Source organism: Papaver somniferum, chromosome 6 (genome assembly GCF_003573695.1).
Source record: "Papaver somniferum cultivar HN1 chromosome 6, ASM357369v1, whole genome shotgun sequence".
NCBI lineage: Eukaryota > Viridiplantae > Streptophyta > Magnoliopsida > Ranunculales > Papaveraceae > Papaver > Papaver somniferum.
In genome coordinates this window covers 162,796,547-162,821,814 of record NC_039363.1, presented here as the reverse complement: position 1 = coordinate 162,821,814, position 25,268 = coordinate 162,796,547, and the positions used below count along the sequence as shown (strand labels likewise).

The 25,268-nt window shown below is 36.3% G+C and overlaps 2 protein-coding genes across 3 annotated transcripts; both read left to right on the top strand.

The window, feature by feature from the left end:
- The first annotated feature begins 18,201 nt into the window (after positions 1–18,201).
- Positions 18,202–18,612, top strand: LOC113291729. Its single transcript, XM_026541227.1, has one exon. It carries the CDS (start codon positions 18,202–18,204, stop codon positions 18,610–18,612), a length of 411 nt encoding a protein of 136 aa, XP_026397012.1.
- A 1,795-nt stretch (positions 18,613–20,407) lies between these two features.
- LOC113289960 (receptor-like serine/threonine-protein kinase At1g78530) lies at positions 20,408–24,867 on the top strand. Of its 2 annotated transcripts, XM_026539415.1 has the most exons (6): positions 20,408–20,540; positions 20,674–20,831; positions 20,970–21,308; positions 21,759–22,013; positions 22,089–22,222; positions 24,644–24,867. In XM_026539415.1, the coding sequence occupies exons 2-6, from the start codon at positions 20,696–20,698 to the stop codon at positions 24,824–24,826; spliced, it is 1,047 nt and encodes a 348-aa protein (XP_026395200.1). In that variant the 5' UTR covers positions 20,408–20,540; positions 20,674–20,695; the 3' UTR covers positions 24,827–24,867. The 2 variants fall into 2 exon arrangements, with proteins under 2 accessions (XP_026395200.1, XP_026395199.1); XM_026539414.1 differs by having other exon boundaries at positions 20,456–20,831.
- Positions 24,868–25,268: the final 401 nt, after the last annotated feature.

The window sequence follows — 25,268 nt, the reverse complement described above, 5'->3', positions numbered from 1 at the left end:
CCACGGTTTACGATTTATACTGTTAACATAGTCACCAAAAGACTTGTTAAAATTCTCAGGCGTATACCACTCCCTTTCTTCAGGTTTGGGAACATAAAGGGTCATCATTGTCTCTCCTTTACTCCGAAGATAACACTCCCTCAGTGCACGAAGATAATTCCCATGAAGTTGAGAAATAGAGCGACAGTGAGTGTTCTTCGAAGAGCCCTCTCGACCAGCCAGCACATCATAATAAAAGGAATCCCCAAACTTGTACAAAGGCAACATAAGACCCGCTTCAAAGGCCCCCATCGTGGTCAGCAGATGAAATTCATCAAACTTATACGTCGATATCATCTCATGAGTAATATCGTCATCAGCAGCGTAAAAACGAACATCGAATAGTTGAAGACCATGCTTTTCCTTAAAAACCTCCAGATCAATATGTTTGAAGGTCACTTTCTTCTCCCCAACAGCGACGCTGCGTATTTCCTGAGAAATATCTTCCTCCTCCGCGGGATCAGACGCAGAATCCTTCGAAGTATTTCTATCGGAAGCTTTTCTCTTAGGAGGAACCTTAGATGCCCCAGTCTTCGAAATCACTTCTTTCGAAGACCCCCCCTTGGGTTGAGACACCGGAGGGGGAGGTAGATAATGTTGCTGAGACACGGAAGAAGGCGCCACTAAACGAAGAGGCGGGACATCCCGCATTTTCTTGAGATCATCACGCAGATTAATAAAGGGACGAGAAATAGCATACCGGGAACCAGGAGCCTCTTTTGGCCGGTCCCCTTTCTGCGTATTCCCTCTCTGCGACTCACCCTTCTTAGAAGATGAGTACCTCTGACCAGAAGAAGACGAAACCCTATGAACCCGGGCATCACCTTGGGAAGACTTAGATGAACCTCCACCAGGCGGAGAAACATCAGGATCTCTACGCGGAGGAAATTTACGCGGACTCGACGGTGGAGTTTGATAAGAAACCCGCGGACGGTCAGCCATGTCTGCGTAATACACAAACAAGTTTCAGATTTCCGCGGAGACAAAACGAAAATCAAAAAACCCAATTTCATCCAGTTCTTCATAATCATGAACCATATGGAAAATAAGAAGAAACCCTAAATGAAAAGGGGAAATATCAAATAGGGGCAAGCATACACGAAGGAAGAAATCATTATTGTTTGTAATAATGAACAGGGGCAATCATACACACATCTATATATATGTTCTTCATCACAAACATATGGCCCCAGCAGAAAACGAATATATTTTTCATCAAAAGATAATCAAACACATTAAAACCACTTACCTATAAATGGAAAATCAGGAAGAAAGCCTCGACGAACAACAACAACGGCAGCAGAAAGCCTCGACGAACAACAGCAGCAGCAAAAAGCTTCGAGGAACAACAAACAGCAGCAGCAGAAAACTTTGAGGAACAACAACAGCAGCAGCAAAAAGCTTTGAGGAACAACAGTAGAAGCAGCATCAATTAATAGCAAGGATACAAAATCAGAGAACGAAAAATAAAATCTCTGAGGAAAGAGAAGGAATGAAATTTATGACTACAGAATTTTCACATTCCTTCTCATATATATCTGCAAAGAGAAATAAAACCGCCCCACTACCCAAGAAGAAGTTATTGCAAATAGTGGGGAATGTGCCCTAAAATCTAGGAAAATAATAAAGAGAAGATGAAGAGAGTAACATGTTTTCCCCCACTACCCAAGAAGAAGTTATTGCAAATAGTGGGGAATGTTCCCTAAAATCTAGGAAAATAATAAAGAGAAGATGAAGAGAGTAACACGTTTTTTCTTCCCACTTCGACTAACCGCCTAGTAGGAGGAAAATGGGCAAATTGTAGGTACACATTTCATCTTCCGCCACGTGTGTCATGTGGCTGAGAGCATCAAGATATGATATCACACGTGGACAGCCAAGAGTCACTTTATCCTATCCCCAGAAAGATCTAAGATCTAAAACTGGGGATAGTCCGACTGACGCAGACAAGACAGGGGCAGAAGACAGCTGTCTACCGCGGACAGATATCTCAACAACCCGCATTAAATACCCTCAAACAGCATACGTTTCAGTCAGCCTGTGGAGGAAGCGCAGATAGCACTGCATACTCAGACAGAACACGCAGACAGAGCCGAGAACACGAAGACTTCTGCGTAAGCGGCACAAGACACAAGAGGATAAGGTTATAACGGGCTTCAGAAGTGGACCCCACGTAGCCACCCTATAAATACCCCTCTCTACCAAGTGAAGAGGGGGATCCGAGAACATTGAGAGGAGAAAGGAGAGAGACATAGAGAGATAGAGAAAGTGTAAGTGGAGTTCCTCCTGCTACGCAGGCTTATGTTGATCTCAAAGTCATTCGACTATTTCTGTAACCATCATAATATAATGAAAAACCCAAACCCGCAGACAGAGATCTGAGTGATGAATCATATAAGTTAATCGTTTCATCTATATTCATGCATTTATACTTTACATGTTCGATTCGATATTTATGATACAGCATGTTCGTACGTTTTATACTTCATCCATTATTTATCTTATTATGCGAGCTAAGAACAATGATTGTAGTTGATGAGACGAGGAAGAGTTTTAGGACTCTGAGTCAAGGATTCGACATAACCAATTCATCCCCCTCAAGCGCAGCCTATTTACTATATTGTCATGAGTCTGCGCGCATTATTTGTGAACACTCAGATGACAATGATCTTTGTGTTCACAACTTCGTTGATTTCTAACCACCATTAAAATATAATGAAGTTGCCAGATATTTCGGACAACCACGAAGTAGTGGTAGGTTTACATTTCCTCTAGAACAACATATACTAAATTCAAAGTTCGCCATTATCCGGGATTTCTTGGTCCTCTCTTGATGTCGTAAGATTGCACCGCAAAACTTGCATTATGTGTAGGCAGGCCAAATTGGATTTCTTTATTCCTAATCTAGGGAAAACAAAATCATAATTTTCTAAATGAGTAGGAATGACCATTTGATAATAATTTTCATAAAGAGGAATTGATATTTACGTATATGAAGCTCCACATCCATAGAATCTGATTGTTGTTGTTGGAATTTTGAATATAAATATGAGTTAGTTAGTTAGTTAATTAGTTAGTGTGAATGGATATGTCCACTCACTTAAACCTTTTCAATATGTTGTGTCTTATCCCAAGGGATGTGACTCTCCACTAAAGGTTGTGACTCTTCATGAAAAGATTTCTCCAAGAGTCACTTCTAAACCTATATAAACCCCACACATTCTCCATTGGAAAATATGTTTTTAAGAGTCATAAAACTAGTACTAGAAATTTAAGAGTTTGCATGTGTCTTCAAGAGTTAAAGAAGAGTTTGTGTTACATCCATTCGCTTCGTTGTTCGGTGTTATCGAAGTGCTGCGAAAAATATCGAGGTATTGTTGAATGTTGGAGACATGCGCCGCTAAATCTGTAACAACATTATATACAGGGGATCAAATGTCTTAAGCAAAGAGATTACTCTCCTCCATACACCCAAGTAAGTCTGTTTAAGTTTTGTGATTGATCATCTCTTTTCTATCATTCTTTTCTTGTTTTTTTGTCGGTATTACGAAATGTAATACATAAGTGAAAATCGTGTTACAAAGAGTTGTAACGGATCGCTGGATAATACACGAGTCGTATTATTGGATAACCGGTAACTAAGATGATTATCCAACAGTTGTTCATCGGATGAACTTTCAGATCCTGATTTTCCACTGTCAAAATCTTTCAATGGTATTTCCTCCTATAGCACGATACGTCTTTAGGAAATTCTTCTAACACTAAGTTGTGTCATGTGATACTTTCTGTTTTCTCTGGTAAATGGTCGTTTATCTATCTCTACTGTAATATTTCAAAAACTCAGAACTTAGTATGTTATGCTCTACTACTATTTGTTCTCGAAAAAATATTATTAGCTTTGTTGTGTTTGCAGGTAATTATAGTCTTTAGTGCATGTGCTTTGATTATACATTCTTATTCAGTTTACCATATTTAGAATAAGTAACATGACATGACAGGTTTGAGGATTGAGTTGGATATGATGTCACCTACATACATAAAACACCTTGTATCTTTGAATGTTTCTGTTGGTGGTAGTAGTTGGTGTTACATTGTCCCTCATGTGTTGTAGAGTATATATGGAATAGTAGAAACATGTTAATACATGAAAATGAGAGGTTTGTTACTCTAAAGACTCTTGCTCTAGCCATTAGAAGAGCAAAAGAACATCATTTTATTTTCATACATAAAGAGGAAGGTTCTACTTGTATGCGTGAAATTTTAGTTAAATGGAAGTTCCCTATTCTAGTTATTATAAGTTAAACACAGATGGTGCTTCTTTTAACTCTCTTTTTGTAGGAATTGGAGGGGTGGTTAGAGATGATGCTGGTTCTTTTGTGGCATGCTTTGCTAAGTACATCCATCAGAATGGGAGCAATGTGGTTGAAGTTTGGCAGAAAGAGATGGTCTGCAACTCGCTATCTGACTGGGGATCAGAAACCTTGAGGTTGATTGCAACTCCAAATATACCATTCAACTCTGCAAGGGCGAAGTTGCTCATCCATGGCACCTTATGGGACTTGTTCAGGACATTGCTGATATGAAGGAGAACATTTGAAAATCTATTCTTTATACATCAATACGCTTTAATAATCAAATAATCTTGTACATGACATTCAGAATGTATCTTACCTGAGAATGAAAGTACTTTAGTTTTGTTGTTTTCGGTCACAATATCAAAAAAGGAAAAGAAAGAGGAACATCCTTTTCCATTTCCACTACAAACATTTTGTTGAATATCTGATCAATATTCATATAATTTAGATTAAATATATGTTTTGGTTAATGATGAATACCTACAATATGTTGGGATCTTGTAACAATGAAAAGCTAGCACGTTAGATGTATCAAAAAATAATATGTAAAGAACTAATCCGAAACAACTCTACCTAAACAAATTGACGAGGGAAGAATCACAGGTTCAACAAGTTGTCCTTAACACATTAGTTCGCGGATATACTCGAGATGAGTAATGATAAACCCCTCACAACGAAGATGTGTCCAGGATAAGACTGCCCGATATAACTTGAGTTAGCACAACGCAAGTTACCCACTATTGAACTCACAATAGGGATGGAAGTAAAAACGTCGCACAAAAATAAAAGCAAGCAAGAAGAAGAAAAGTCGACAGAAAGATGGCCGCTGCTTGTGTATATAGAAAACATAATTTCGAGTTGTATTTATCGGATGAAATACTTACAAATCAAGTTAGGTTTTGGTTTTCTTCAAAAACAAGTAAAAGGAATTTACCCATAAATAAAACTCTTAAGAAAATATTTTTTGAGTTAATTTCCTAAAGAAAAACTCGCCAAAAATAAATCTGAGTATAAGAGGGACTTGGTGCATGGAATACGCGCATATCGCATGGGTTGGGCTATGTTTATTTCGCCCCACCCGCTCTACCCTCGTTTTACAATACATACATAAGAGTATGATTATATAGTGGAGCCCCTCTTAGTTTTCCACAATGTGAGACTAAAAGTTCCATTGCATTCACCCAAAAATGAGTAAGTATCCTTAGACCCTTAGAGAAACTGCAATGGTGTGATCAAAATCATAGACCAAAAAAAAAACGACCAAATTTGAGTTTAGTCCGTGGTGTTACACTAGGATGGAAGAGTAAATTTGGTCGAGCACACATATAATGTTCGCTTGGGGAAAAGTATACAACAGGATCACTTTATACATCCTCCCCATCAACCATCAGGATCGCTTTATCCATGCGCCTCACTGAGGCGTAACTTATATGTACGCCTCACTACACGGGGGGAAAATATACGTCTGCTTCAACTCAAATGTAACTTAAAATCTAGCCTATTAACAAATGTACATTATAACTTCGCTCGACTAAATTTGGTTTTGGTCTTGGTCTCAGGCCAAATATACTCTGAGACTTGGTTTTAGTCTAGGATTTAGTCTTTAGTCTGTTCGACTGTGTCTCATTTCTGGACCATATTTATAATTTTACTCGTCCACTGTGGTTGCTCTTAGGTCATTAGATCAAACTACACCAAGACCAAAAAGCCTTTTTATTAAAACTCATTTTCTCTAACACAAGATTGAGGGGAAAAAACAGAATGTAATTGTTTTGCTTTAAAGAGACATAAGTTAGTTATATATATGTTTCAGTTTGGAATTGTAATTGTAGAGACATGTCCGTATTGAATAGGTATCATTGATGCATGAGAGACATATCCATTGTGAACGGGTTTTACTGATGCCTTTTTCCTATTTTGAAGAGACATGTCCTTGTTCTCTGCAAACTATAAAAAAAGGGTTCAAGTAATAGTTGAAAGTGCACTGAAAATTCTCTTCTCTCTCTTTCTTAAACGGGTAGTAATATTAATTAGAGTTCAAGGGTGATTTGTTGATTGTTGTTGATATCTGGTCACGCAAAGGCTTGATTGTATCTTGGGAAACAGTTTTCTTTCGATCCGCAACAAACTCTTAGTGAGTGGTAGAAAATAACGTTTTAAGGAAAGCGATTACGCGACTTCAATCCATTGGTGTTTCGATTCCATACCCTAAACTTCCAACAATCTTAAAACTTTTTTTTTCTAACAATGGAATCAGAAACTATGGGCACTTGTAGCGCTTCTGGATATTGGGTTTTCAAGTCGCTTCTCAGAAACATTGCGATTGAGTTTTTATGGATTCAAAGAAGTCTAAATATTGAAGGGAATCAAAAGTCACTACATGAAAGGGAGATGTTTAGTCTCAAGAAACACACTGCAGAATTTGGTTTTTATTTTCTCTGGTGGCGCTAAGGGGAGAAACTAGAAAGAGATATTACGGTTGTTTCTGGAGATCTAAAGTTTTACACAGAGACTGTTATCGAAATAAGTTACTGGTATTTCATTTGTTGGTGATTAAAATACATGTTTGGACGTGCGCGAAACAAGAGCGAACATTGGGAGTTTTCCGAAAATTATTTTTATCTTTCTTTAAACTTTATTATTCCCTTTTGTTGAATATCTAATATTCTTAGTCAAGAAAGTTCTGATTGATTAGTTAACCTCTTTTATGTTCATAGAAAATTAGCACCAGAGTACATCAGTACAAGGAAGGAAAGAATTTTGAGAGTGCCCTTATATGACTCATCCCTTCCATAAATCGTTGGAAAAATTATCGTTGCATCTGGAAATTTCCATGCATTTTTTTCCCGAAGATTAGTGAATAAATACCAACCGACCAATGCTAGGGATACTGCCATTGCATCAGATAAGTATATCTATCTAAGTTGTATTGTGGTACCCTGTTATGGTGATGCTAAATTAAAATTATTGTTTCATGCATGTTGGTTTGTTGTAGTGAGAACTTATTCACAAACAGTAATGTCTTGATCAATATATGACTTGTTTGCATAAATAGGATTGGTTTGCATATCAAATGCTTGAATAAATGTCTTGTTAGTATATTCAAACATATATGTGAACATGGATTAGTGGGAATGATACGATGATGTACATTTTACAATACGGTTATGTGTATACAATGATGCACGCTTTTGAAGTAATTAAAATGTGGGGATGTCCTATTGTTACATGAGTATGGTTCATATTGTTTACTATACCATGAATTCGATTGAGTGTGATGCATATTTGGTGTTCTTAGAAAATAACATGAAAGTCGTGGTTAAGTGGTGTACTCAGAGCACACTGTTAGATCCGATAAGTGACCTATCGATCGACAAAGATTGAAAATCACAAAATTCATAATTGAACTGTCACATGTTAACATAGTATTTAATTTGTGGTTAAGAGATATCTTAAAGATCCAAGAAGTAAAATTTCTAGTGGAAACTGTGAGTTCCATGCGATCTTAATATATAAGAATCATTGGGTTTTGCCAGGGCTTATAATCGTCACACTTGAATGCACGTCTGTAAAGAACTGTTTAGTCAAATTCTGGATTTGGTTTGTTTTCAAGGTTACACAGAACCATTAGGGATGTGTGAATTTTATTTTGGAACCCATTTGCTAAGCAAAATGGCGCAGCAGTAGTATATAACAAGACAATCTTACGGCAAAGTTAGGATGAGTTTCAGAAATTAGTGTTAGAGCATTGCTCGATCAAACTCGCATGTGTTTCTATATCAAGCATGTTTTTCAATGTTAGTGATCAAAACTATATGTCTTGATTTCTAGTTTACCTATGAGTAAGTCTCGGTCTAGGATAGTTAGGTATAGTTGAGCTCCAGACTCCATGGCGATTATCTTACGAAGACGAAGAACTACTCAAGGAACCAGTGGAACTTCACAAAAGGTATGTGGAGACTTGAACTCATTTCTCACTCAAAAGTCTATCTAATCTATCTCCTACTCTTGAGACAAAAGTCGTATAAGTATGATAGTTTTCATACATACACATTTTCTATTTTGAGCCGAGTTTACTCGCCTATCTTTTTATCGAAATATGTGTTGGTAAGCTTTTTCTTTAACCATTTTCATATTTACCCGTGACGAAAGTCATGATGACGTTTCAATCTTGAAAATAGCTTTGATGATGATAGTCGATTCTTTTTGTTTAACGACTATTATAACATTATAGAAGAATGTTTCAATGATTGAAATGTGGAGTTGAGATTACATAGTGTGTTCGCACATTAGTGTATAAATCCATGTGCCGGAAACCAAGTGCGTGCATATGTGTGCATGCGGTATTGGTGAAGGAGACAGGTTAGGTACGCGTACTGGCGAAAGTTTTCATACCAAAAATTTCTGTTGTAGTTTGTGAAGTTTGCAAACTGAAAACCAGCCACCTTAGGTATGCATATGCGTATGCGTACCCACGAAAGTTTTCAAACAGAAAATTTCTGCTGAGTTTCCAAAATCAAGTCCGATAGATATGGTACACGTACCCGTATGCGTACCTAAGCTGGTTATATTTCTCAAATTGGAAGTTCATGAACCCTGACTTAGCTTGGATAAGTCATTTTTTTCATCTAACGATGAATATTGAATTCTTTGTTACCAAGGTAACTTAGATTGCAAACCCTGATTTGAAAACTATATAAGGGAGACGTCTAGTAACTGGAAAAACTAATCCTCATACCTCGTGTGTGATACTAGTTGGTTTTGCTAGAGTTGATTCTCCTTTAACCGTGGGTTTCTTCTCGAGACCCTGTCGGTTAACGACTGAAAGACTTCATTGGGATTGTGAAGCCAGATGAAACTACTTCCCTTGTAGTTGAGCGATCTGATCTTGCCATTTTCTATCATACGAGTTCAATTGAATAATCGACTTGAGATTATATCTCCGATAGGGCAAGATAAAAAGAAATCACAAACATCTTCGTCTCATCATTTGTGATTCCGCAATATCTAGTTTCGCTACCATACGATTTAGATTATTGTGAGGTGATTGATAATACTAGGCTGTTCTTCGGGAATATAAATACGGTTTATCAATTGGTTCTTGTTTACCTTGATTTTTATCAAAAGATGGAACAAATTTGTAGGTTTATCTGTGGGAGACAGATTTATCTATTATCGTAGACTTTTCTGTGTGATACAGATTTGTTTATTAAAGTCTTCGACTTTGGGTCGTAGCAACTCTTGGTTGTGGGTGAAATCAGCTAAGGGAATCAAGTGCGTAGTATCCTGCTGGGATCAGAGATGTAAGGAGCGCAACTGTACCTTGAATCAGTGTGATATTGATTAGGGTCCAACTACAGTCCAGACCGAAGTTAGTTTGTATAAGGATAGTGTCTGTAGCGGCTTAATACAGTGTGGTGTTCAATCTGGACTAGGTCCCGGGGGTTTTCTGCATTTGCGGTTTCCTTGTTAACAAAATTTCTGGTGTCTGTGTTATTTCTATTCTGCATTATATTTTGTTATATAATTGAAATATCACAGGTTGTACGTTATATCGATCAATTATGAAATCCAACCGTTGGTTGTTGATTGGAAATTGATTGATCCTTGGATATTGGTCTTTGGTACCATCCAAGTATATTATCATTGTATTTGATAAAGACTCGCAAATTCTTATTTGCTTGAGTAAAGATCAAATCAAATGAGAGAGATATTAACTCCTCGATATACTTTTTTCTAGATTGAGTCTGACTGTCTAGTTGATTCTCTAGAAAGTATATTGGAGTTAGTCCATATAGATTGGTAATCGAAATATTGGGTGTGGTTGTTAGACCCCATCTTTTTCAATTAGTGCACCACAAAATTATGGGGGTGGTTGTCATATAACAAGAGTGTTATAATAATAAATTCATCAAAATGAGGTTGGTGGATTTCTTGAATCCATGACTACCCTTGAATCTGGAATCATTCAAACTATGAAAGAGATCATAGTATTGTGATGTGGGTATTATTAGACTTTGAGTCTAATAGATGAGGTTAATCTAGTTTGGTGAAATACCTTTTCGTAAGGACATATATTTAGTTTTCCAAAAACCTTTTTGAACGGTTGAACTTTAGTTTGGCAAGCCCTTTTTGTAGAGATTTGTACTTGAAAGAATTCATATTGAATTCACTGTACTTAATGAATATGGGATTTAAACCTCCATGACATTGAATCACCGGTAATGGTAACCCGACCAACCACTAGGAAATGACTATCTCGTCGGTTTAATGGCAAAAACAAGTTACCGATAAGTGATTAGTTTCAACACTTAAATTTTGAATCCCAATTGTGAAAATGAGTGATGATATGTTCTGTTATGAATAGAGGTTGATTTAGTAGTCTTAATGAAGTCCAGTTCTTTGTGAACAAGCTTTTAATAAACGCGATTGCTCATGAAACCCACAAGGCCATAATAGTGCTAAGCGAAAATCAAACTCATTAAAGGTATCAATTAGGTTTCAAGGGTGATTTGTCGATTGTTGTTGATCGCCGGTCACGTTAAGGATTGATTGTATCTTGGGAAACGGCTTGTACTCGATCCCACAACAAACTCTTAGTGAGTGGGAGCAAATAACATTTTAAGGAAAGCGATTACGCGACTTCAAGCCATACCCTAAATTTCTAACACGTTTTCTTTTTAGGTGAAAAATATTTGACGTTTGTTAGTCAGTACACTTGTTTTTTTGTTTTTTTTTTATCGATAAAAAAAGATTTCATTGATCACAAAGAGGGGTACAAAAGATTTGAACCACCCAAAGAGGGGGAAAAGGAAAAGAAAGAAAAGAAATAAATGGTCTTGAAGAACAACACAAGATCAAAAAAAAATCAAAAACCCCAAAAAACTTACAACCACTAAGGTGGATCAAAATATATACTAACCCAATTCTGTATTACTTCCTCATAAGAAACGTCTTTGAATTCCTTGATAGAAAAGGCCCATGGAAATAAGTTATACTTCACCATATGTATAACGTGCTTAGCAGTTTGAGCGTTATTGGAAAACACCCGAGCATTTCTCTCATTCCAGGTATACCAGAGAATCGCAACAGCTAATAAATTCCATATGTTCCTCTTCTGAACAGTATCAAAGTTCAATTTCCAAGCCAAAAGAGCAGCAGGTACAAATGCATGTACAGTAAACTGGAGTTGAAATTTATCCATAAAATGATGCCAAATTTTTGCAGCAAAATCACATTGCAGGAAAATATGTGAAGTTGTTTCATCATTATTGCGAAACAGACACGAAGGAGAAGTTGTAATACCTTTTCGGATTAGTGAGTCCCTAGTAGGAAGCCTGAAATGACTAATGCACCAAAAAAAAAACTATCTTCGGAGGATATTGTTGCTGCCAAATAAATCTGAATATATCCTCACCTGGTAGTTCAGAAAAAGTGACAAGTTTGTTGTAGCCTGAATTTACTCAGAAGGTTCTCTTGTTGTTTAAAACCCAGTGAAACATATCCTCGCATACAAGGTTAAGAGTGAAGTTCGCTAGACTTTTCTGTATGATTTCAAATTCACTAGTAGCTTGAATCGACAATCTTCTAGGTAATTGAAGATTTTGAAAAAGTTGAGAAAGAGGAACAGAACATATGGAAGCCATTGTACAAGACTTGGACCTTGAAGATGCATACAAGTATGGGAAAATGTTACATAGAGCATCTCCCAAAATCCATCTATCTTCCCAAAACCTTGTTCTTTCACCATTATAAACCTTGAATTGAAAATTCTGAAGAAAAAAATCCTTTATGTGCATAATACCTTTCCAAAGTGAAAACCCACAAGCTTATTTTGGTTGTTTATATACCACTCCACCTCACAAACACCATATTTTTCTTTTATTATGCGTCTCCACAGTACATCAGACTCATGTGAAAACCTCCATAACCACTTGGATAACAAAGCATTATTCATATCTTTCAGATTTTTAATACCCAAACCTCCATTTCTTTTGCCTCTACGAACCAAATCCCATTTAACTAAGTGCATCTATCTGTTTCCTTTATTGTCATTCCATAAAAAATTCCTCATCAATCTCTCTAACTTGAGCTTCACAGACTTGGGAAAATCAAATAAAGACATGAAATAAATGGGTAAGACCACTTTTCCAGCGCTATTTAACAATGGTTTTATCCATCGTGCCAATTTAGCATTAAATATATCTATAATTTTGTCCCATTTACGAATACCTTTGTACTTTTCATCCAAAGGAAGTCCCAAATAAGTTGTAGGAAGAACTGAATTGTAACAACCCAATAAAGAAGTAAACTCATTCATGTCACCCTCATACAATACTGCGTACATATGACTCTTGGCAAAATTAATCCTTAAACCAGTGAGTAACTCAAAACAAAAAATAAGAATTCTGAGAAATTTAATTTGATCAACACTTGCATCCAGAAAAATTAAAGTGTCATCAGCAAATTGCAGATGACTAACCTTAGTACCTGAATTAGAGACTTGAAAACTATAGATATATTCGGCATCCTGAGATTTTTGCATCAACACAGATAGAGCTTCACCCACAATTAAGAACAAGAAAGGATACAATGGGTCTCCTTGTCGGATGCCTTTTTTGCTCTTGAAGTACCCTTCGGAAGAACCATTGACGAGCAATGAAAATCAAACATGCTCTACGCAATATTGCATCCATCTTCTCCACTTTATACCATAACCCATTTTCTGCAAAGCCTTATCAAGAAAAATCCAATTAACATGGTCAAAAGCCTTTTCGAAATCAATTTTACAAAGAATACCAGGTATACCGCTTTTGAGTCTTAAATCGATCAACTCATTAGATATGAGAACCCATCAAGAATCTGTCTTTGATTTATGAATGATGACTACTGCAGAGAAATAACATGAGGCAAAGAAATCTTGAACCTCCCCGCCAAAACTTTAGACAGAATTTTGTAAACACCATTTATCAGACTTATTGGTCTCAAATCTTTGATTTCTTTAATTGTGTTCTTCTTTGGAATAACAGCAATGAAAATATTTTTAAGCCTCCAATATAAAAATCCTTTCTCCTGCAATTCTTTGATCTTTGAGCACATTAAGAACATCATTTCTTATGATACTCCAAGTCTTCTGATAAAACTCAATGGGGTATCCGTTACTTAGACATTTAATGGCATATAAAATTTCATCTTCATCGATTTCTCTTTTAAGCCAAACACACAAGTCAGATGGAATAGATTTGAAAAAAAGGTCATCCATAAGAGGTTTAGAATAAGACTGATCCTGAAAAATGTTTTTCAAGTAATCAACAATGCCTGCTTTAATCTCACCTTGATCCATTGTCATTCGGCCATTAACATTAATCTTAGAAATATGGTTTCTTCTCTTCCTATCATAAGCAATACTATGAAATAATTCAGTATTCCTGTTCATACCTTTTATTTTGGACCTTAGCTCTGCTTCTTCATTTTTCTGCTTCAAGGATAATTAGGTTACAATAATCTTGTCGAGCCTTTAATCTGTAGTCCCATTGAGATTCTGTAAGCCCATAAGGTTGTAACTTACCCTGAAATTATTAACGGTACTAACATAATTTTCCTTTCATTTCGTTTAGGCATTACGTCTTTTTAGCCTTCCATGGTTATAAAAGGATTCCAGTGACTGAAAGAAACGGCCAAAAAATATGTTTGATATGAACTAAGCCTTAATTTACTTGGCGTCATTAGGGGCGACCCTGAAAGAATTAGGGGCGACTAATAAGACAAAATAGGGTCACCCAAACCTAAATGGAAGCCATCCCTTATCTCCGATTTTTTGAAATGGCAAATATACCCACCATAATCAGTAGATAAAGCTACAATCGGTAGTTTAATTTGGTATGCCTCATTCTTTTTTCTACGAACTTATAATCTGTAGATATTAACAGAATCGGTAGTGTCGGCGTAAACAATCGGTATATATTTTAGTAATCGGTAGTGTCGTTGTATACAATCGGTAGTTAACTTTACAATCGGTGGTTAATGTGTATATAGTTGGTTTTAGGAAACTTTTTCCCATTATTTGGTTTTAGTTTTTGGTGGGAGGGAGAGAGAAGAAGAAGAAGAGGAAGAAGAAAAACTGGGAGTTTACCACTTAAATCAACAAGAAACATGGATGGGTATGAAGAAGAAGGTGAAGAACATAATGTTGAAGCTTCACTACCGTTTACAGAAGACGATTTGGGGTATATGTTGAATGATCCAAACTTTTGTGGAGAGGAAACCCTAGACGACGCTTTCATGGAAGAAAACGTAGAATCACCCGAGATCGAAGCTAACGATGCATCTAACACACAGGTATTGTGTTAATAAACTCATAACCCACTTTGTATGCGTTTGTATGAGTTTTTAAACGAGAAAAATTGATTTTTGAATGCATTGAATGCCATGAAATACCCAGAATCGGTAGATAATGTGGTTATGTATCTGATTACCAATTACTATGAAATAATATATCATTAATCGGTAGAATAGGAAACTTAGACTAATTAATGTGCATTTTATCGGTTTAAGAGTAAAGAGAGATTGTCCTTTACCTCCGTTGAGTGGTTGTATGGATTACTTCCTAACAAATCATTGTAAGGATTGGTTGAAACAATATGAGACCAACATGTTGGATTGGGATCGCGTCATAAACAACTATCCGGAAGGCGTACTCGAATTGGTCCCCTCGGATGATGACGATGAATGATCGTTATGTTTGGAAGATGTATTTTGAATTGCCCCTTTTTGTACATGTTTTTGGTAAGAAAATGTGAAGATATATGATAAAATCGGTAGTTATATCATATAATATATCAACCGATTGTATCGGCTTTTGTAAAGAAATTCCACTTTTTTGAGATATTCCAAAATCGGTAGATTACAATACATACTAACTTCCGATTATAACCAAACTCTGACAAAGAAATTGGAAAATTTTCCCAGAATCGGTAGATTACTTTACATACTAACTTCCGATTATAACCAAACTCTGAGATTAAAATTGGAAAATTTTCCTAGAATCGGTAGAATACATTACATAATAACTTCCGATTGTAACCAAACTCTGAGATTAAAATTGGAAAATTCTCCCAGAATCGGTAGAATACACTACATAATAACTTCTGATTATAACAATTTTTCCCTAAACTGTGACCACGGACTTCAGGAATTCAAAACTTCCATCATATATGAATTCTTCTCCTTTTTCCTCTAAGTAGTGCCTTTTTGCGAGTGTCTCCTACATAAAACAACCAATACAAAAGAATACTAAGTTCGTATAGTTTAGCCACCCGGTGTTATGTAAAAGAAGTATGCAAATACTTACAAATTGTTGGATCGACAAGCTTAAGTGGCTAGTGTTAAAGATCCTCTTTCGTATCGTTATGTAATCATTTACTCCTTTTTGGATAAGTTGGAACCGATTGTGAACTTGTTCGAGGGATATTTGCTTTGGATTTCCATACTCTCGCACAAATTGTCTATACACCCTCCCCTAAAAGATTTCGCGTGCAATCCTTCCGGCTATGACATCTTCACGTCTTGTTTCGTGATACCATGTTTTGACAATGACCAAATCTTCAGCTGAAACGTTTCCATGGTTGTAAGTTGAGATATAGAATGAATTAGAAAGATTAGACGATGTAAAATCTATTTGTATAATACACGGCGTTATGTGTGTGTAGTTTGGTGCATAACTAGAAGAGGTTACCCTCCTTATATAGATGAGAGTCCCAACGTGTCTTTTGTTTGAAAATATAGTCGTTATTGCATACTGTAGAAGGAGCGTACAGATATTATGTACATAATGTTAACATGGATAATCGATAATCGGACGACTAAGTTACCAAATTACCTTCCGATTTCGCAACCGGTAGTCAGTAATTTTATTAAACGTCTGATTACGTTCGTTTTTGAAATATTAGAGTTTCATTGAACATCAATAATCGGTAGATAATAATATGTATTATTTACCGATTGGGTGTGTTATTCGAGGCACGACTAGTTTATTTTGAAAAAATAGACGTTGCGGCCGATTTGCAATGTCAATGTCATTTCAATTTTATGTAACGGAAATACGAAGATAACATCGGAAGTTAATTACTAAATTATGCGTCCGATTATGTGTAATCGGGTAATAGATAATAAAACAGACGTCTGATTGTTATGAAATTTTTGAATATCACAAGGGTCTCCCCCATACAAAGAGAGCTTAACGGATATAATTCTTTAGATAATAACAATAAAAGCTTCATAGTCGGTAGATATATCATAATCTGTGATTAGCGTCTTGGACGAGTCCTAAATGGATTAAATCTGTCCATCGCTTTTAGGATTCTGAAATGAGCTTCGTAACGGTAGTTTGATCCTTTCGATCTCCGCCATTCTCCGAGAGATCGCGCTATAACCTCATCATTGGTTTCACCTCTTAATCGATATTGATTCACAAGATAAGTCAAATGGACGAATTCTTCAACATGTCTGTTTATGGAACCAACCTGGCAGAAAAGATCACCTACATGACAGTTATTTGGGTTACCGGTGTCGACACAAAAAATTTCGCGAATTCTACCCAAATAACTCATACTAATTACACCTCGTTGCCTACGTTCTTCACCTCGCTTCGGATAGAATTGAACATAGCGCCTACATCGAGATAAATCTTCTTCAATCGTGAACTCTTTAAGATTAATGAATGGTTGGGTCATTATGTTGAAGATGATTTCTTTGATGTTAGAGAGAGTTTAAATGTGTTTGTGTTGCATAGAGGATAAAAGGATACCATCCTTATATAGTTTAGAGTACCAACGGCTCTATTTTGTAGATGACCGATTACATAATCGGTAGGTTAATAAGTTAACCTAACTTCTGATTATAAAGTTTCCCCAAATTTTGTTTTTGCCGAAATCTCTAATTTTTCAAAATTTGGGAACTATAATAATCGGCAGGTTAATAAGTAAATCTAACTTCCGATTATAAAGTTGGCCCAAATTTTGTTTTTGCCGCAATCTCTAATTTTTCGGATTTGAGAATTACAATAATCGTTAGGTTAATAAGTTAACGCAACCTCCGATTATGAAGTTGCCCCAAATTTTGTTTTTGCCAAAATCACTATTTTTTTCGAATTTGGGAACTACAATAATCGGTAGTATACGAACTTCACCAAAAGTCCAATTAATAAGTTGGCAAAATTTTCGAGATTGGGCCAGCGTAGTCGGTAGTTTATGAAGTTATTTATGAACTTCACCTATCTACCGATTGCTAACGGCCACAAGTTCCATATCGAGTTATACTTTAACAATCGGTAGATAATACCACTATACTAACTACTGATTGTGTAAGGGCACTTAGGTAATCTCCAAAAATTAAGACATCCCATAACCGTGTCTATGGGTTGGGAATAAAAAAATCGCCCCTAATTCTTTCAGGGTCGCCCCTAACGACGACGACAGGTTAATTTAGGGCTTGCATTGACTTTAGACAACTTGAAATGAAACCCAGTACAAACCAGAGACCAAGTGGCAAGTATTTACTATTCAAGGAGGTGTCCGAAAATTGCAGGCTTACAAGTATGGACATAAGAAAGAACCCCAAATAAGCGGTAAATCCAATGAATATAATCTTGGCTTTGGCTATTAAATTTGTCATACATATTTAACCTACACCAAAACATTGCATCTATATAAATGACATAAACTCATATCCCTTTTCCTTAAAAATCTTAACAACTCAACATTATTTTTTTTTATTTTAGTAAGTTAAGAAGAATCAAGAAGAGTGATTAATGGCTGAGAAGGAAGGAGGAATAGTGAAGACAGGTCATGAAGAAGGATTAAAAATGGCAACATCCATACTCGAAGAATATGGACTTCCTCTTGGTTTACTTCCACTTGAGAATGTAATTGAAGTTGGTTTTGCTAAAACTACTGGTTATATGTGGATTAAACAAGAGAAAAAAGTTGAGCATAATTTTAAGATGATTAGTAAGCTTGTGAGTTATGATGTTGATATTCATGGTATTGTTGATAAGAAAAGGATCAAGAAACTTAAAGGCGTAAAAGTAAAGGAGTTTATGTTATCGCCACCTGTTAATGAAATCACCGTGGATGATCCACCTACCGGGAAAATTCATTTCAAGAGTCTTGCTGGTGTCACCAAGACATTCCCCGTCGAAGCATTCAATGCTGGCCAGTAAACAAAACAAAGAAAGGAAAAAAGAAAATCCCCGATGTTTCTGTTTTTGATGGTATGGGCTACTATGTTTGCTATTTAGAATGGTCTGAGTTAGCAAGTTTTATTTTATTAGGATTTCTGCTCTTTATTTGGCTGTTGGTCTTATCTGGTTTTTCAACTTTCGGTGTGGTGTGCCTTTTCTTCCCCAAGCATGGGGTTTTGTTTGAATGAATAAATACTAAGTTATCAAATTATAGAGGCTAAGTCTTATGGGTTAGATTGAGCTGCTAGATTAGCAGAAATGTGTTGCAATTCAAAAAAAAAGTGTTGTCAATTTGTTAACATTAGTTCTCTCTCCTATCAGTTGCTAGCAGGTGAACTAGCATCTAGATAGTTACGCTGAATCATTCAACGCTGGGAAAATTACCTTTTCGTGGAATGGTTCAGCGCTGGAAGATTTATTTTTGATCTGACGGCTGAGATTTAAAACGCTGAACCGTTCAGCGCTGGGCGGTGGTCCTAGCTGACGTGGACTGCTAATCTAACCGCTAGATTAGCACTCCCATAAAACTTAGGTGGTTGTCCTAGCTGATATAGATTACCAATCTACCTGCTAGATTAGCACCCCATAAGACTTAGCCTTAGAAACACTTGTTAATCGTTGCCTGCTTGCAAATTACTGCATTATGGTTTTCTTCTCATACACAACTACAGAGTGACATACATGAAAATACCAACAAGATTTATAGAAATGCAGTTATGTGGAAACCATCGTATATGTGTTAACTCATGTAACTCCTTTGTGCATATAAAAGCTTGCCCAAGCAGTAAATTCAGAAATGAGGGTACCAAAGTTAGAGAGACAGATAGCTAGAACATGGAAAAACAATGTTTACCCCTCATATCAGATATGGGGACACAATGAGTCGCAAGATCCACTGAAACTAACTCCTCCAAGTCAAGTCAGGCACCTGTGGTCAGTCCCCTGCAACTTTCGACACTCAAGTTAAGAACTTGTTTGTTTGCAGCTGACTCGGCGTCTGAATCTGAGTCAACCCCTGACTCGGACCGAGTCAGCAGTCAGACCGTTTGTTTTCCATTTTGAGTCAGATCTGACTCGACCTATGACTCAGACATAACCCCTGACTCGGACTCATTTGAGTCAGGTAACAAAATACCCCTGACTCATGGGACCAAATCACTGACTCACTTATTTCCGAGTCAGATGAGTCAGAACTGACTCAAAACAAACATATCGACTCAGATCCAGATGAGTCAGGTGATTTCATTCAGATCCAGATGATTCAGATCCAGACGACTCAGATGAGTCAGGAGTAAACAAACATGGTGTAAGTCAAGCAAGCACCCGTGTTTCTAAATGTTCTCAAAGTGTGCTCTCACAACGAACACAGAAAATCTAAGAGAGGAAATTCATATTCAGATGGAAGCAACAATTTCTGGTTTCTTATATGAATATTCCTTCCATCATAAAACACTAAAAAGTAAATCCCACCTGCGGCAGAATAAGCACTTGAATTTCCCTAAAAAATTGATTATCACAACGAAATAAGGTACACATAATGTTATCGGTTTTCAAAGAAGTAGATCACGACTAAAATGGCCGATACGAACAATAGGTAAGGATCCTCAAGACAAGTCACAAGAAAGGTGGTGGTAGGTATGATAAAAGAAAAACACGGATTTGTATCTGACATTACTGTTCTTCTCATCTATCAGCATTCTTTTTCACTTTTTTTTGAATTTTCACATGTTCAGTGTGTACTACTGAAAAACGTCAACAATTAACACATACTTTCCATTAAGATAAATGGCCCAACTTGTACAACTAAACATAATTGGTCTTAAAAGGAGAAGACAAATAAATGAATTGAGTAAACTCGCTCATTCAAGAAGCTCATCAAATCTTTCATAGAAAAATTCAGATTTTGGGTTTGTTCCTTTCCTCTAATATTGTTTACTTCAGTTTGGATTTGGTCTTTTCGTATAATAATTTTACTCCAGCTTACAAGATGTTGCTGTTCTTTTGCTTCTAACATGTGATTAGAGAAATTTTGATTTTCAGTTCACTACGTGTACGTTATAAAATGGTCAATGGGCAGCTTTTAGCATTCTATATCACACTATGTTGCATCGCGTTTATTATATCTAAGTTGATCATGGCGGTTCTTCTCTACCGAAGATGGCAAAGGAAAGACAATGTGTTCCAAGACAATATGTCAGGTATTATTATTTTACAAACTTCAGATTTAGATATGGAATTCAAAATATTTTTGCAGTCATATAGTACAGATTAGGAGGAAACTTGAGATATGAATGTACAGGTTAACGAATTACTAACATGAAAAATGGCTACGACAGGAGGGAAAATGGTGATGTTCAGGTCCCCAACGATGCAATATTTCACTTCTGATGTGTTCCTGAAAAAGACAATGAGACTAACTAACAAAGATATTATTGGATCCGGTGGTTATGGAACTGTGTACAGATTAACGATTGATGAATCCATCTCTTTCGCTGTTAAAAGATTAAACCGAGGAAGCGCAGATAGAGATCGGGGATTTGAAAGAGAATTGCAAGCAATGGGAGATATCAAACACAGAAATATTGTGACACTCCATGGATATTACACTGCTCCACAATATAATCTTCTTATTTATGATCTTATGCCTAATGGAAGTCTGGACACTGTGCTTCATGGTATGCAACTCATCCCCAAAAATACACTATATAATTTGTCGAGTTAAAATCTTATACGAACCAGATTTGTTGACAACATGATGTGGCCGATGTCTAATGCATCGTCTAGTATGGTCAGCTTTGATCCATACTCTACATTTTATCAGCATGGTTATGAAAAGAGTTCCACTTTTGTAGTCCCGCGTCTTATGCCGGTCACTTATAGACCCTTTCAAAAGATTTCAATCATCAGAATCAGATGGCAAGAGCTATGGATTCTGGTTTCTAAACCATGAACCATCAGTACGTGACGTTTACCATGTCAAATATTGACATGAATGCTAGTAAGTGAGGCCACATTAGTCGTTGCAGTGATGCACCACCTGATCCATAGAGCAATGCGCACGTTCTGGTTTTCCATTTTATAGACTTGTTATGACTAATTCTTATAGAAAATTTATTTCACTGCAGGAAAAGCGAACGATAAGAAGCTATTAGATTGGCCTTCAAGATACAAGATTGCATTAGGTGCTGCACGGGGAATATCATACCTACATCATGATTGTATTCCTCACATAATCCACAGAGATATAAAATGTAGCAACATACTACTTGATCAAAATATGGAAGCGCGAGTTTCTGACTTTGGGTTGGCCACGCTAATGGAACCTGATAAGACTCATGTTTCAACATTTGTTGCCGGAACCTTTGGTTATCTTGCTCCTGGTAAATTTTCACCTCATTTTGCTGTCCGTTCTTTTGCTCCATTTGATGCTTACATAACGAGAGTTTTCTTTGCAGAATACTTCGATACAGGGCGGGCAACAGTAAAAGGGGATGTTTACAGTTTCGGTGTTGTTTTACTGGAGCTATTGACTGGAAAAAGACCAATGGATGAGGCATTTATTGAGGAAGGAACTAAGCTGGTTACCTGGGTACTTCCTAAACTCAAATACTGTATAAAACGTAAAACATACCATAGAATGTAAAATGTACCTTTAACCATGCTCGAACTAAATTAGTTGACATCAATTTCCCTGTTTTGGAAAGTATGACAAAGAGGTAGTTTCTTCCGTTGCATCGTCACTTACCACAAGTAGGGGTGAGCAAAAAATCCGTAACCGCGGATTTCATCCGTATCCGTCCGCAAAATTGTGGGTGAAACCCAATCCGCAAGATCTATGGGCCGGACACGGGTGAGATTCTCAAATCCACACTTTTAACGGTTTGGTTGCGGTTGGATTTTGAAATCGGCGGATTCACCCGCACCGTAGAATAGTAACGGAAATTAATAGAATATGTCCGTGAAAATGGTAACTTGGTTGAATAATTCAGGTTTCCATTTCAATTCGGACATGAATGAATGAGCACAGTGGGAATTCCATTTACCTACCGTTGGTAGGCACACGTACAGTGAGTAGTAAGTAAAGTTATGTTATTCTAATTGACTATCATATTTCTAGCTAACTACGATCACCTAAAGGTTCAACAAATAGTGGGAAATATTGATTTTTATACCTTCACAGGGACGGTATTTGGGGTGCTCCATCCATCCCCAAATCTCAAAAACTCATCCAAAAGTCAATTTCTCATATGTATTTTTTGGAAAAATAATAATAGGATCCCTTAAAATTTAGTGTTTAGCCCACCTATACCTCAAATCCTGCTTCCTTCGTTGTACCTTCATATGGTTGTTGGATTCAAGATAATCAATTTACAATATCAACTTCAAGTTGATTATCCAACTTTATATACAGTTTTCATTTCATACATTTAAGACCACTTGATGGTGTATACAGTATACGATCGCTATCCTGAGGTTGCTTGTATAGCTGAAAGCTTTTGAAGGCATTATATAAAGTGTAATTTTGTTTTTGGACTAAATCCGCGGGTTAATCCGCATCTGGTCCGTATCACCCGTTGATCCGCGGATGTCAAATCCGCAGGTGATTGGGCCGGACACGGTTGGATTTTCTAAATCCACAATTTTGACGGTTTGGACGCGGGTGACCCCTAATCCGCATCCGTCCGTCCGTTGCACACCCCTAATCATAAGAACCCATGTTATTTATAGCCCATGTTGTTTCCAAAAGAATTTTGGTTACAATTAAATATAGCCCATGCATTTATTAATCACAACCTATATTATTTATAACCCACAAAACATAATTCGATCCATTGACCATAGCCCAGATCATAACCCAAACTATGTTACCCGTTTGTAAGACATTCATAACTAGTTAGGTGAGTTGATTTAACTAAATTTCAATTATTTCAAAACTTCTTACCCGTTTTCGATTTTCTCGTTTCCCCCCATTTTTCTTCCTCCAACAAAAATAAACTATCCCTAGAGATTTTTAAAATATTTTGAAGGAATCCACTCAACCAAATCATCTTCAAGGTTTAGTTCTTTAATTAGACATCATGGAATGAATTAAAAAATTAAATCGCCTCCACAAGATCTCTCACGCTAAGTTGAAATAAAAATTTAGGATCTCAAAAACCAAAACTCTGATGATAAATCGTCTTTTATTTATGGGTGTTTGCGTCTAATTGTTATAAGAGTTAATCACATCAAAATAAATAAATAAATTAACAATTCTTGTTGTTGAGATTAATATTTGTGTCCTCACATAAATTCGCTTAAAAGATGAAAAAAATTGAAACGTTTTATTAGCGTGTCACTGAATCAGTGATTTTCGAATTCAGTGACTCACCAACCTAGTTCGTAGGCTACGAAAAATAAATAAAAATGTCAAACTTAAAATTATAGTCAAACTCTATTGACCAAGATCAAGTGGGCTATGGTTAACAAGAGCATGGGTTATATTTAAGGGAACCCGTAATTTTTTGTTTCTTTATAATAATGGAACATATACTCCCTCCGTCCTAGTTTACTTGTTTAAATTGAGCATTTTTTTTGTCTTAATTTAGTTGTTAAGTTTCATATTTTCCATGCACATCTTAAATACTCCTCTCTCTACTAGACCAAAAAACTAGATGCATCTTAAATACTAGTGTGGGGGTGATTTTGGAAAAAAAGCTCCTCCCTCTACTTTCCTTAATATGTGTGTAAAAACCATTTTAAACAAGTAAAATAGAACGGATGGAGTATTAGATAATAAGAACAACTCTACAAGGAGTGGGTGCAAAGATATATCATCATCCCAACTACATCTGCCCAAGCCGGTAAGAGAGATTGATATTCAAGTATTCTAGTATTCAACTACATCTGCTTAAAAGATATCGTATTTGCATGTAATTGTCATCTATTTTGATTTCTAAACCATATTTACTTTTGCATATGAACTATGTTGTGGGTAAATTTTGAGCTCATACAGTTCATAATGTTACAGGTGAAAGCAGTGGTGGACTTGGAGAAAGAAGAGCATGCAATTGACACTAGCTTAGGATGTTGTCCTGCAGATGAAATTCGAAATGTCTTTAGTGTAGCACTAATGTGCCTGGAATCAGAGCCTTCCAGAAGACCCACTATGGTCGAGGTTCTAAAGATGCTTGAGCAGATTCAATCAGATTAGCTTAAATACTATTCTTGATTCATAATAGTTAATGATTATAATCAACAACAAAAATCCACATTCAAATTAAAGAATTTTCTAATTTCCATCCTTATATATAAATTAAAAAGTCTCCGTACAAATACTTTTGGGAATATATAAAATTATTCTTACGAATATATATGTGGCACATATATATATATATATATGTTTCTAAATATAAATGGATTTTCTACAATTGTTATTTTAAGTTTTTCAAGAAATTAATTTATTTTGTTATTATTAATCCCTTAAACGTTTTTATTTACTGATAGTTAATATATGCCACATATTAAAGCATTGTTTAGTCAAATCCACAAGTTTTGCTATGTCAAGCTTGTTGTCAATAGATGCTCGAAACTATATCTTGATTTACGGTTTATTAGAGTCAGTCTCGTACTAGGAATAAAGCATGGTAGTTGAG